Raw genomic sequence first — 14,007 nt, 5'->3', positions numbered from 1 at the left:
GGGATTGGTTGACGTTAGATGTGAACAAGAGTGCGGCCTGGCATGTGAACCTGGGGAGCTGGGGGGCTGTGGGAGGGAGGAAGGGAAATGGCGCATTGGTTGGTAGAAGGTACCGAAGGCATGATTCCCCTTTCACAGTAAATTCTTTTGGACTGTGCTGCTGTAGAATCTAATTATTTAACAAATCCCCTGTGTTAAAGTGGAAGCCAGGAAGAATGCCCCATCTAAATGCGATTTTACTTGAGTGGGTTTTTGTCAGCGTGTGTATTATTGCAAAGATAAGCAAAGGGCCATTTGTTGAGTAAGAAGAGGTTTTTAGTGGTTTTGTGTTGAGGAGATGGATGCTCTTACTGTGGAGAGGGTATGGGCCACTTGGGTGGAGAGCTCTGGCCTGAGTGGCCACGTTGGTGCAGGCCACCCTCCGCTACACTACAGCCTGTTCACAGTGCAGCACGTGGGTGGTCAAAGCTGGAGGACAGAGACAGGGGTGTGGGTGGAGAGAGGAGAGGTCCTGAGCCTGGGATAGTTGAGCGGAGGAGGGGAAGGAGCCCTGCAGTAGAGGGGGCGTGGGTGTGCTAGTGATGGGAGTTGTGAGTGAAATGTTTGGCATTGCCATTACAGTGGAAGAGCAGTGGCCCATAGGCATTTGTTGATCACTTTTCCTTCCCTTTGTTTTATTTTTCATTATTTCACATCTGAATGATGTCCCAGATTAGACGTACCTTGGACATGAAGGTGAAAAATAACAAAACATTTACTCTTTAAGCTAGGGACTGACTGGTTAATTGCCAGGGATACTGTGTTTCAGGTCTTTTGTAAATTAGGGGGTGATTAGAAGAAGACTGTCTTTTTGGGCCTTCTGGGTCTGATAGAAAATAGAATTGAAATAAGACTTGGACTTTATTAATATGAACCACAGGTTTGTAAACTACAACTGATAAGGGACCAGACGTTCAGATGACATCATTTTGGATGTGAGAGTATATTTCCTTAGGTTTGCTCTTAGAATTTTGGAGGCAAAAATTAATGCTTCCTGCTTTATTCATAGATTTACAGTACTGTGCACAAGTAGCATTTTGCAGTTTTTAGCAGCAGCAAAAAAAAAAAGGTCCCAGTGGCTTTAACCATTTCTTTAGATTTTACTGGTCTTCTTTCAGACATTAAATGTTTTTAACAAGGCTAATACGGACTCAAACTTGAGTGTGTCCCAGAATCACTGAAGGGCTTATTAAAACACAGAACTACACAGATTACTGGGCCCCATCCCCACAGTTTCGGACTCCGTGGGTCCAGGAGGACTGGAGGATCGGCTCCCCCAGCAAGTGCCCAGGTGGCACTGATGCTGCTGATCCATGCCCCACACTTTGACAACCACTGGTTCTGTGGGAACTTAAGTTCGGCTTCAGCCTCCGTTAGTGGGGGATTATGCTGAAGGGGCGGTGGGTCATTTGCCTGTTTCTGACTCTGAAGGTTTTCCTCCTCTGGGGTTTGTGCAGGAGGGAGGAGTATGCGTTCATTCCAGTGACCTGGCCTCTCCATGCTACCAGGCCCACGGGCTGCCCTCTTTCCTTGCCAGGCCAGCCGCTGCAGGGGAAGGCCGGGGTGTGCTGGTTTAGGGGTTACCTCTGCTGCTCCCCTGCCTGCCTCCCCCAGACCAGGAAGCAGTGTACACTCGCAGATTCAGAAGCAACCCTCTTTGCAATATTTGCTCCTAACCCAGATCTTTGTTTCATCTTGGAAACATCTTGCTGCAGCCCCAGGGCAGTGGTGGTGTGAGGATGTGATGTGGATGCCCAGAGCCTTTGAGTGGCCAGGTGGGTGACCGGGACTGGCCACTGGGAGGGAATCAGGAGACCAGTGGCCTGGGTTGTATTTCTGGCTGGACTTTAAATTCCTGGGGTGACCTTGGTCAAACCTCCTAATCTTTGACTCCCCCATTTTGGCTACTTGTGTCTAGGGAACATGCCTCTCCCCCTCCTAACCCATAAAACAGCAGAGAAACAAAGACCCAGGTCTGGTGAGTGGCCTCCAGGGTATTTATGAGCTGATGTGCAGAACTCAGAGTGCCTGAGGAGAAAGCTGCTGTGTAAACACAATATATTATTAACAAAATGTTTAAAAATAGCATCACACCCTCTGCTAATAATAGCTGCTCTAGGCTGGGGGAGCGGCTCCACCACATAGGATCCCAGCAGTGTTGAAGGAAGGGTGACTGGTTTTTAATTTGCAACACATTTAAAAGAAGAAGAGAATAGGTTTGAAAAACATCTGGGGCATATTCGTAGGTATATTTGTGAAGAAGTTATGATTACAGTTCCTTAAAATTCAACTCCAATAATCCATATCATCAGTTTCTTTTGATTATCATTACACTTCAGAGTTGTTTATGATGTGGGCTGTTCCAAAGGCTTTTAGGCTAAAGAATGAGAGTGTCTTTCCTCTTCCTATCCCTTGGTAAGCTGAAGCTCCATGGGGGGAAATGCACAAATTAGCTAGTGATTGCTTAATCAGTTAATGATCACAGTCACTGCACAGATGCATACGGGGCACCTGCTATGTGCCAGGCACCGAGATACACAAATGTGGTTCTTGCCCTTCAGGGGGTTTGTCATATGGTTTTGATTAAAGATATTTAAGAAAAATAATATGTAAGGAGGCCATTGCATCCTTTATACTTACTTACTCATCTCCTTAGGAAATGTAAGCAAAATCCAAATCCATTTCTGGGCATTACAGAGGTGTGCCTGCAGCCATCCAGGGAAGGCGCTTCCTATAGCACCGCTCTAACCTGTCAGGAAGTTGCTCAGACATTTGTTCCTTTTCGCCTTTAGGAGTGTGGAGATGGAGGCTTTTTGAGGATATTGTGATAAATCATCTGTAGAAGGTCTGGCACCCAAGTGCTGTCTGCCCTCCTGTCTTAGGGGGAGGAAGCTGCTTGGGGAACAGACACACTGCGAGCCTTTCTGGAACCATTACACCCTATTCCTTCCTCACCAGCTGGGATGGTGGCTCCCTCCCTGGCTTCCTTCCAGAGAGTTGTGGCTTTTTACCCCCACAGTGGAGCTCCCGGAAGACAGGGCCTCCCTGAGTCTAGGCCGGGACTCTCAGCCCTAGTTTTCACATGGGAATTGCCTGGGGAGCTTTTAAACAAATACGCATGCCTAGGTTCACCCCAGAGATTCTGATAAAAGTGAACTGGAGTGGTCCCTGGGCAACCGTCAAAAAACATTTCCCTAGGTGAGTGGAGTGCAGTGTGCCAGCAGGGTTGAGAAGCACCGAGTTAGTGGTTGAATTGATCTGAAAGGGTAAATCAGAGAGAGTCTCTGCTAGTCACTCAGGAGTTGTTTGAATGGAGAAAAAAAAAACACATCACAAGACATACCTTGGAGGCCTCTCCTGGTTTTAAGGCTCTTTTACTGTAATGGACCTCTCACCGTCCCATTCACTTGCAGGTAGAAATGGTTATTTCTTAGCCATCTTCCCCGTGGCACAGCTGGGACTCAGGAGCTGGCTGCTTTGGGAGCATTGATCCTCCATGCCCTGGGATTCTTTGGTCTTGCTCCAGGATCTTGTCATTAAAGGGCTTCCAGTAGGTGTGCCTCGTTTCCTCCTGACGCCCCCTTCACCCCCACTGCCCCGCCAGGACCGTGGTTGCCAGCCCCAGGCTCACTACCTCGAGTGGGTGTTCTGCACTCCTGCCACTGAATTGGTGTGTACTTACTGCCTGAGTGATTTTGTCTCCCCCTTGAGTGTACATTTTCCCCCAGGCTCATTATGAGGATGTATGGCACCCATGGCAGATGATCTGGTGTGCAGGGCCAGGATTTCCTTCTGCTCAAGCCTGTACTGGGAGCCCCAGCCCATTCACTACCTTTCCTGTATCTCTATGTTCTTTTGTGTTTTTCCCTTGCCTGAAATGATCCCTTCTTTTCTGTGTTTTTCAAAGAGTAAAACCTACAGCTAGAATGTGTAGAAGCCTCCTATATGGACTCCAAGCAGCCTTGTTTACCAGCTTTTTTTTTTTTTACCAGCTTATTTTTGACATCTAGGTTTGGGGGAACAGGTTTTTAGGATTTTAAGTAGGTACCACTTCATGTTATGGGGGCAGTTTGGGACATTCTGTTAGTACAGAGAAGGGAACCCAACATGGATCATGAAAAATGATAGTATTTGCTATCATTTAGCTATCATTTGCATTCCATAGCTGGAAGAGGGCTAAGGAGGCTGCCAAACATTGGAGACATGAGGTTGAGACAGGAATGATGTAGGGCTAAGTGCAGTCATTGTTGTATTTTCTCTTTTCATTTTCATTTGCTGTTTTGGCCCTTGTATTGCCATCATCATTTGCTTGTTTACTTTGACTTTCCACCTTTTTCCCAAGTTGTGTCTGGCTTGCCAGAGACACCTCCCACACCCGAGCCCCTAAGGAGTTCCTTGCCAGCTCCCACCCCACCCTCTTGGCTGTGTGTCCTCTGATTTATCCTTGACCTTTGCCCTGATTTGCTCCTGCCACCTCCTGTGCTGGGTGTCATGGTTGACCTCAGTCTGCCGCCTTTCATTTTTTTTTTAAAGAATTGCTCCCTCTTGCCTTGAACACTGTCTTTTGTCATTACCAAATCATCCCTCCTTTTTCCCTATGGGAAAATCCGAAGGTGTCTATCCATCCTATCAGAAAGGTGGGCTCTCCTTTTCCTTTGTTTAAGCTGACATTAATGGGTTACTTTTTTATGCCTGTGCATTCTCTCATTTCATCTTCAGATAGGAAATATTCCCATCTGGCGGTGAGAAAATAGAGGCTGAAAGTTCAGTATCTTGACCGAGATCAAGCACCATGTTAAATGGCAGGGCTCGGGATGTCTCCTGCCAGAGCCTCCACGCTTTGGTATTAAACTCCACACCTTCCAGCTGGAGGAGTGGAATGTTGAGTTCCCAGGCCCGGGGGGTGGATTTCATGGCCTTGAAGGCCCTTCCATGCCAGCATTCATGGGATGCTGTGAGATTATGCAGGTTGGTGAGCCCCTTTCCAAAATGGGGTTGATTTGGTGATAAGACTGTGGACTGTATTCTCCTGGAGATGATTCAGTATCAGTTCTGGGACTGTGGGTGGCCACTGTGAGAGTGTGGTGACTTATGGTTGGGTCACACTGCCACATTGTCACTGTCATTGTGTAAATCAGCAGGAAGACATCTCTCAGTTAAGATTCTCCATGTTTTTGTTTCTTTGCAGAGCCTGTGTCATCTTGGGGGTGATATTCCTTCTGTCATCCATATGTATAGTGGTCAAAGCCATCCATGACCTCTCAACTAGGCTGCTCCCAGAAGTGGTAAGGTCCTTCTTCCTTAACAACTTTTCCTGGAGGCGCCAGCCTCCTGTGTGACCTCTCACCGCAGATTTACTGGGGAAATTGGGTGGGGGGTGGGGGGTGGGGGGTGGGAGAGAATATATAGCATTTAGGAGTCCAGAAGAATTCATTGCAGAATGTAAATGACTCGGGATGTCTCATGCCAGAGCCTCCACGCTTTGGTATTAAACTCCGCACCCTCCAGCTGGCAGAGAGGAGCAGTGGAGACGATGAAGAGACTTCAAATAGTTGAGCCGCTACTGGGTTCTGTGTCTCTCTCTTTAGATCTTTTGACTATTTTTAAGGCAAGATGTCTTTTATGTACAGAGAAATTGGGTGGTTTTTTATATAGCAGAGTGATCCAGTCTGTGTTGTGTGCATCTGTTGTTATGCATCCTTTCAATGACTGTTACAATAAAAATTGCTTTTTCCTTTGCACCTCAGTTCAATACATAAATCTATTCACATTAGGTTTCCTGGTCCAACTGACATTTGGATGCAGAAACTGGAGGACACAGTTTCCTATTGGTGTGTCTTTGACTGCTTTGAGGGTTATTACCTACACTCCAATTCTTTCTTCTCCCCTCCCCTTATGAATGCTGCGAAAAAAAATATTTTTACAGCCTCCTAACAGAATATCTTCATAGAAGGCAGCTGATTTACCTACAGTAGATAAAGATGCTGCCATTATAATGATTCTCTGTGTACAAGTTGCAGTGATTTAAATGCCAAATATGGGCTCTTCTCTTAGGATGTGATCTGTTTTGAATTTTGCTATGTGCACCATCTTACATAAGGCCTAAATGACTAGACCTGTAATTTTGCTTTTAGAAAAATAAATGTTAATACTTCTGGGGGTTAGGCATTTGTGAGTGTGTGCATGCATGCACGTGTGTGTGCACGCAAGGGACATTATACTGAATTTAGTAAAGGTATTAAAGTGGCTGCTTTAAGCTGCGCCCGGCTCCCAGCTGAGATCAGAACCATGCCTTTAGTAATTCCCCAAGATCCCTATTATTTATCATCATAGCTAGCTGGGAGCTTGCTCTGTAATATCCAGTGACACGGAAGAAAGATGTATGCCAGGGTAGGAATGTGCCTTCCTCTAGTGTTTAGTTTTCTGCAGAAGCAGAGCTAGCTGAAGCAAATATTACTGGGTTTTTTTGCACTCTGTGCTCTTCATCTCACTATTGTGCTGTCTCATTCTAATCTTCCTAGTTGGCTGGGATCCTGGAGTTTCCCATTTTTTCCTCCATCAAACTTGCCATCCTGTGTTCCATTCTGTCGGAATCAGAATCTTAGGTGATACTTGAAAGCATTAGGTGGACATGAAAGCATTAAGTGTGATTAATTAGGATGTCAGTCAGAGAGCATTGCATTTCACAGGGAATGGAAACATGCCTCCACTCTAAGAAATGTTTATTGGTGGGAATTTTCAGCATGAGGCTAGTTGAGACATTCATTTAAGCATTAAAAATTAATTTGCAGCTGGACTGACTTGATGTGGACTGGGTGACTGTGTTCGTAGACCCTTGCAGAGGCTTTCTTTGTTTTCTGTTGGTAGTGGAACCATTTTTAACCAAGAACAGTCTTACAACTTGTGGTGAAAATACTCTACAGAAAAGAAGCTCACCACCTGAAATGCTACCCGGAGGTATAAATATCTACTACTGCCTTGGCCCAGGTGGGGTTCAGCAAGGATGAAGAGCTCTATGATTTTGCGCGAGACTGGCCCTGTCCTTGGAAAACTCAAACCCACTGCATCTTTTGCCAATCCTGGTGTGGGATTTAAGAATCACACCCATTTATGGTCATCACATCAGAACTCTGAAGAAAAGACTTAAGGTGGTTTTACCAATTTGTTTTGTTCTCTTAAGACTTTGGAGTCACAGAAAGTAGTGTGGGTGTGTGAGCTCACATCACCGGAGGCAAAGCCTTCTAATTGGCTGGGTGGCACAGGGGGGTCAGGTAAGTGCTGCTGGTTCATAGCCAACCGTGTCTCAATCCTGAGTCTTTGGGTTCTTTCCCACTCTTTACTCTAGAAGTTGGGGGAAGCCAGCAGGCTACAGCCAGACCCCCGACTCCTGGCCTGCTGCAGTCAAAATGTTCAAAATGAGCATTTATCCACAGTGCCTCATCTAAATTAGAAGTCTTGGTGCTCACAGAAGCCAGTCCTGAAAACTGGAACTGCCTACGTGTGTGCCCAGATGAAGCATCTGCCCTCTAGTGGAGTTGCACTATAGGCATGTGGACTCAGAGTGGTCAGATCTACCAAGATCTCAAGAGAAAGTGGAAACTTACATTGACTCTGAAATAAATTGTCAACTAGCTGACAATATTTGAAGACTCTTGGTGAGAATGGGTGGACAGTTCCATGGAGGCCAAATAAAGCATGCCTCTTGGCTGCTTGTGACCTTGGTGGTTGAAACCAGGGGTCTTCAGGGCCTTGATATTAGGAATTTAGGTTTGAGTTACAGCTGCATCTTGGCCCTCAGCTGCAGAATTGCCTTTTTATGTGTGATTTCTACCAAGTTGTTATTGTGGGTTTGTCAGAAGTTTTCCTTACCTGAGTCTGTTCCCGAACAGCTTTGTTTTTTTAATGTCAGGTGCACAATTCTCAGAGAGAGAATACATGCAAGAGAGAAAGAATGGGTGAATTTTAAGTAAAAAAGCTGTATAGTTAGGAACATCCCAAACAAGAAGTACGCTGAATCTGAGCCTTGGTGGTGTCTCCCACCACTCGGTGTCCAGCTGGAGAAGTCAGGCCAGCCCAGAGCCCCAGAATGGGAATCCATGGTTGTATGAGCATGTGGCACACACCGCTCCCTCACAGCCTGCAGGTTATTGTGTTGGATTGTTAATGAGCATTGGATTGTTAATGAAACAGATCAGGAGAGACCTTCTCCAAGACTTTATTGTTCTAGAAGTTGGGGCAGAGAGCACCTGCCGCAGATGTGTAGCAATAGTGTCTGTGGGTTGCTTTGAAAGGAGTATCATCCTCTTCCTGTTTTTATCCTGACACACTGTCCTTTTGGCTTGCTTTGGTAAGAAGGGACAGAAGGTATGTTCCTCCTTGCTGGTAAGATGCGGGGGCTCTGAAAGCAGAGGTAATCTTCCCGAGGTGATCAGCTGGCTGGTGGCAGAGGCCTTATCTCCAAGTCCAGGGCTGTCTGGACTCTTGGTGCTGTGGGCTCACGTGGTCTTGCTGTTTACTACTTTTGGGTCTGGCCCTTTTTGGAGGTGAGTGCTGATGGGAGGTGTCCTGGCCCCCAGCTGGTCCCATTCCTGGCCATTTTGCTTGCTCCTGTTATCTCCACCTCATATCACAACCTCATTCTATTTCTTCGTCTTTTGAAAAACTCAGAGGCAGGTTGACCAAGAAGCAATGGAAGATACAGTAGGACAAGCATGGAACGAGGGGAGTCATGGGGTGCATGGAATGGCGTGCAAGGAAGTACTTTAAGGAAGCTGCTTAGCATGGCAGGAGGTAGGTGGAGCTGGTGGGCTCGCCTGTCAGAGCTGTGGATCTCCTCTCTGCCCCTTACCCCTGTGACCACCTGAGGCACGTCACTTAGTCCCACTGACCCTGGGTTTCCTCATATTTAAATGGAGATAGTACTTACGCCAGAGGTTTATAATAAAGATCAGATGAGCAATTTGTTTAAAACAAATGGCATTAGAAAACTGCTACTAGGCGGCTGCTGCCCTTAACATTCTGATTTTTGGTATTTCTGAATCACTAGTCAGTTCCCTGAGTTGTGGCCCTAGGTAATTTCAGACTGAGTTTCTCTGTGCCTTTTACCTGCTCTGTCCTCCTCCTGGCTGGCAGGAACTGCAGGTGTCCTCTCTGGGGCTTAGGTGTGCAGCCAGCCTTGGGGTACTCTTTCCGAGAACACTCAGCGTGCTGTTGAAGACCGCTAGGCTGAACTCACCACTCACAGGCTTTGTGACTTTCGGCGGATCATGTCTCCTTTTTGAGCACTAGTTTGCTCTTTGTAATTGCATGCCTGGCTACCTACTTACTTTACAACAGAGATTATGAGAATTAAAAGATGTAATGGATGTGGAAATTCTGTATAATGTATTATGCTCTACAAAAGGAGGGGATGATGCTGGTCCTGATTCCAAGGCCCTAGAAGTCTCATCCTTGCCTGTGAGCTTTCTCTCTGGGTCCTGTTCAGTCTAACCAGCTTGTTAGCTTCCTCTGCCTCCAGCAGACCTTCTCTTCTTTGCCTTGAGCTCTTGGCCAGTGTCCGGGTTCAACCTCCTTAAATGGTCATGAGGCAATAATAGTGATTACAATTGTAATTAAAATAATAAATGGTTACAGATTGGCAATAAGTAATCTGTGGCAATATGTTGATACTAGTAACAGTTGCTACCATTTGAATGTTTACTGATGCCCAGACCCTCTGTCTAGGCACTGGGGATTCAAAGTAAAATAGCACCAATGGCTAGAGTTTCTACATTGCTCTACAAAGCTCTTGACCTCTCATAGGGCTGGGTTTTGCTCACAAGGAGTTCACAATTTAGGGAGTGCCTCAACCCTTGACTTTTCATACAGCTGCCAAGGAGCACGCAGTGGGGTACAGTCCCATTAACTGACAAAATTTGGTTTAGGATGATAAAGGCTGTGATAAAAACGATCATATGAGAACACAGAGAAGGCTTCCACGTAGAGCCTGGAGGTGAGGAAGGTGTGCCAGGGCCTTCCCAGAGGAGCAGACCCCCCATGTGACATCTGAAGGGAGAGTGGGAATGGCAGGGCAGGCTGTGGGGGACAGGGCACCAGGCACGGTGCGGTGGGGGGCAGGCGGCTGCTGCAGCAGAGCAGCAGCAAGAGCCACAGGTTCCAGGGGCACCTGATCTCTTTTTCTCACATCTTTGTTTCCTGTTGACACTGGTGTCTCTGTGTAGGAGGAAAGAGCAATGAGAGAAAGATGCAAAGGACAGGAAGCAAAAGGAAGAAAGGCAAACAACTTTGTGTTGTAGATCAAGGATGATCACTTAGCATAAGTTTGATTCTTCTTCCTTGAGGAGCAAGGTTGCCCTTTAAGCCTCCCCTACACTATCTCTACTAAGTTCTTGCCTAAGGTTCCATTCTGGCCACCAGACAAAGCAGCTTCTGGCAGTAAAAGGGAGCCCCTCTCAATTGTTCATTTTCCTGCAGGCATCAGTCATTAGCTTTGTGTCATTTCCTGAATGTGAAGGTGGTTTCTGGCATGGAGGTCATCATCTTTCACTGGTGCATCTGTTCAACAAGAGCTGCTGAATGTCTCCCACACATGAAGCATGGCCTGCCTCTGCAGTTTGCGGAGGTCAGTGGTGTTCCTGCAAGAGCTTCATGTGAGCTTCCACTCTTATGAAAAAAACTAGAGATAAAGCTCTTGTAAAGGATATTTTAGGATAGCACTGGCAGATCCACAGACAAGAAGTTTGGCCAAGGATCTTCTACCTGCAGAAGTGACTGATTCTTAGATTTGTAGGCTTTTGGGTTTGCACAGTGCTTAGCATTCAGCCCAATAACTCCTGTCTTCTCAAGCTGTCACTCTGGGCCCCTTATTATCTTACTCTCAGTGAGTCTTTGCCTTAAGGAGAGAGGATGCGGACAGTGTGGCCTGCCTCCTTCCCACACTCCTGTTTCAGTACAAAGTACATTTCCCTCTCACTCAGGGCCTTCCCCCTTACCACAGTTAATCTTTTGAGCTTCCTTCTTGCCCACTTCATGGAAATCTCACCTCTACACTCATTCCTTCTCTTTCTGGTATCCGCATTCACTCCCTGCGTGCCACTTCCTACCCAGGCATTTTCTTTCAAACCCTTCCTTTTCCCCTTTAGCCTCTACCACTGTTGAAGGTGCTCTATCTGAAGACACTCATCCCTTCAATCCCTCTTCTCATCTCAAGTTCAAACCTTGCCTCTCCTCTGCCTGCCCCTAGCAGTGTTTCCAGCCCATTCTTTATGGTATCTCTTCTGATGCAGGAGGTATTCAACAGAAGGAAATGAGGGAGAATGGCGGGGCTGGCAGTAAAGGTTTTGGGGCAGGTGAGGAGTATCACAGATATGTCACCCACCCAGCTGGCCTGTTAGTCTCAGGTCTTCTGAGGCGAGTGCCTCATCAAGAGAGCAAGTTTCTAAAGGTCCACTGAGTACCGGGTGAGTGCTCTGAGGCAGTGTGGCCTAATGGTTGAGGGTGGGGCCACTGAAGTCAGGGAGACAGATCCCAGCTCTGCCACTTCCTCACTGGAGCAGTCTGGGCAGGTGACTGACCTTTCTCTGCCTCAGTTTATTTGTATAATGGAAATAATAACAACATCTTCTTTGTAAGATTGTTAAGAAAACAAAATAAAAAGATGTAAGTGATATCCTTAGCATGTAACTATTGAATGGAAGCTAGCTGATACTGTGGAGCTAGAGAAGAGGTTTCTAAGGAAGTTGGTCAATCTTTTGATGCCTTTAGTTCTGGAAGCTTAGGCGGTACTGAAGTGTCCAGGAAATGCCTTTAGGGTTGCTATTCTCAGCTCAGATTGGGTAATGCTGTAGGTTCCCTCTTGTGCAGTAACCCATATTTTCCTCAGTCCACCATCAGCAATAGAGACACTCATCTCTATGACATGTGCTCAAGCATAACTATAAATTTAATTTGAGATTTGTATTGACAAGTACTTTTTTTAAAAATCACTCACAAGGTCCTCTACATTCCCCTGCCAACATCACCTCAGCACTGTGCAAGGGAAGGCAGAAATTCCTGGTGTTTGACTATCAGTAGTGTCCCACTCTGGTTACTTCAGACACAATAATTGCACTACTGCCGGACGATTGATCTCTTCATTCATCCTCGAGCCAAGTGCCTACCTTCTAAACAGAAGAGAACTGAGCACTGATGAAAGTGGGTTATTACTGGTTGGAATTAGTTCAAGGAGAATAGAGTCCAGAAATAGGTCCACAATTATCTGGCCAACTGGTTTTGGACAAAGCTGCCAAGGTAATCCAATGAAAAAAATGCCTCTTTAACAAATAGTGCTGGAACAACTGGAGAGCCATATGGTCAAAAATGGACAGCACCCGTTTATCTAAAAGTTAACTTAAAATGGACCGTAAGTGTCAATGTAAAAGTCAAAAACTCTAAATTTTCTAAAAGAAAACAGAAGTGAAAATCTTTGTAACCTTGGGATAGGTAAACTTTCTTAGACATGGCACCCAAAGCAAGAACCATAAAATAAAAAGGTTGAAAATTGGACTTCATCAAAATAAAAAACCTTTGCTCTTCTAAGACACCATTAGGAAAATGACAAGACACCACAGGCAACCTGTATCAGACAAAAAGACTTGTATCTGGAATGTATAAAGAATTGCTTAATAATAAGACAAATAACAGAAAAAGATGGACAAAAGAGCTACACAGACAGTTCACAAGAGGTAAAAGAATGGCCAATAAGCACACACAAAAAATGCATTAGGTATTACACATTAATATAATGTGAAATTAATAAAATGTATAATTCCTGTATAATCCAGGAATTACACATTAAAACCACCATAAACTACCACTACATACCCACTAGAATGTCCAGAATGAACAAAACAATGAAATAAATATATGTGGAACATCTAGAACCCTCATACACTGAAAGTGAGTAAGTAAAATGTATCATCCACTTTGGAGAATAGTTCAGAAGTTCATTAGGAAGTTAAACATCCATTTACCATAAAATGCAGCCATTCCACCCCTGGTATTTACCCAAGAGAAATGAGAATATATGCCTGCATGATAAAATGCATAATTATTTCTGATATTAAAAACTGTAAACAACCCAAATGTATATCATTTTGGGTGAATTTGTGAAATTGTGGTACATCCATACAATGGAATACTACTCATACTTTTAAATTTCTGTAATGAAAAATCTTAATGTCCAGTCATCCTCTTTTCTAGGATTTTCAAAGTAGTTTTGACTAATGTTGCATTTGTAGCACTTGATATGAGTTTCAAAATCATTTTGCGAAATGAGGTTAATGAAAAATCCTGTTGGGAGTATTGGGTGAGGTTGAATTAAGGTTATTAGTGTTGAGAGAATTGTCTCCTTTTAACTACTGGCTCTTCCCTTTCATCTTTCTCCATTCATGTTTTCCTTTATGTCCTGTAGTGAAATTCTGTAATCTTCTTCCTAAGGAGTTTATACCTTTTTATTAGGGTCATTCCTTTAGATCCTGTGAGTTTTGTTGCTATTTTAGTGGTCTATATTTATTTCATTTTCTAATTACTAATTACTGTACAAAAAAGGCAAAGTTTTTTGGATGTTGATTTTATTAGTCTGTAATGTTGCTGACTTTTTTAAGTTGGTTTTGTTAATCAGTCAGTTATTTTGGATATATTATATGACAGCTTGTCTCTTCTCAATTCTAATATTTCTCCTTTTCTTTATTTTATCTATTAGTCAAGATATTCAATATTGAATGGTTTGCTGCCGACTTTGTTGTGACTATTTGGTTTCCTGTGTGCTAAAAGCTTTTTTGTAATCACAAATAGGTGTTGAATTTTGCATACTTTTTCTGTACATACTGAGATGTTTCTTTTCCTTCAAGATGTTAAAATTTCAAATCCGTATTCTAATATTGAAGCATCCTTGTAGAAGGGATAAGCCCTATTTGGCCAAAGAGTGTT

At 44.6% G+C, this 14,007-nt stretch overlaps 1 protein-coding gene across 1 annotated transcript in view; it reads left to right on the top strand.

Annotated features, from left to right (window-relative positions):
* Positions 1-14,007, top strand: part of TMEM163 (transmembrane protein 163) — a 270,601-nt gene that overhangs the window by 230,177 nt on the left and 26,417 nt on the right. Inside the window, exon 5 of the mRNA XM_073241358.1 lies at positions 5,228-5,324. Coding sequence (XP_073097459.1) covers positions 5,228-5,324 — 97 coding nt within the window. The remainder of the gene's footprint in view (positions 1-5,227; positions 5,325-14,007) is intronic.

This window comes from Manis javanica, chromosome 7 (genome assembly GCF_040802235.1).
Source record: "Manis javanica isolate MJ-LG chromosome 7, MJ_LKY, whole genome shotgun sequence".
NCBI classification, from domain to species: Eukaryota; Metazoa; Chordata; class Mammalia; order Pholidota; family Manidae; genus Manis; species Manis javanica.
This window is presented reverse-complemented; position numbering and strand designations above follow the sequence as displayed.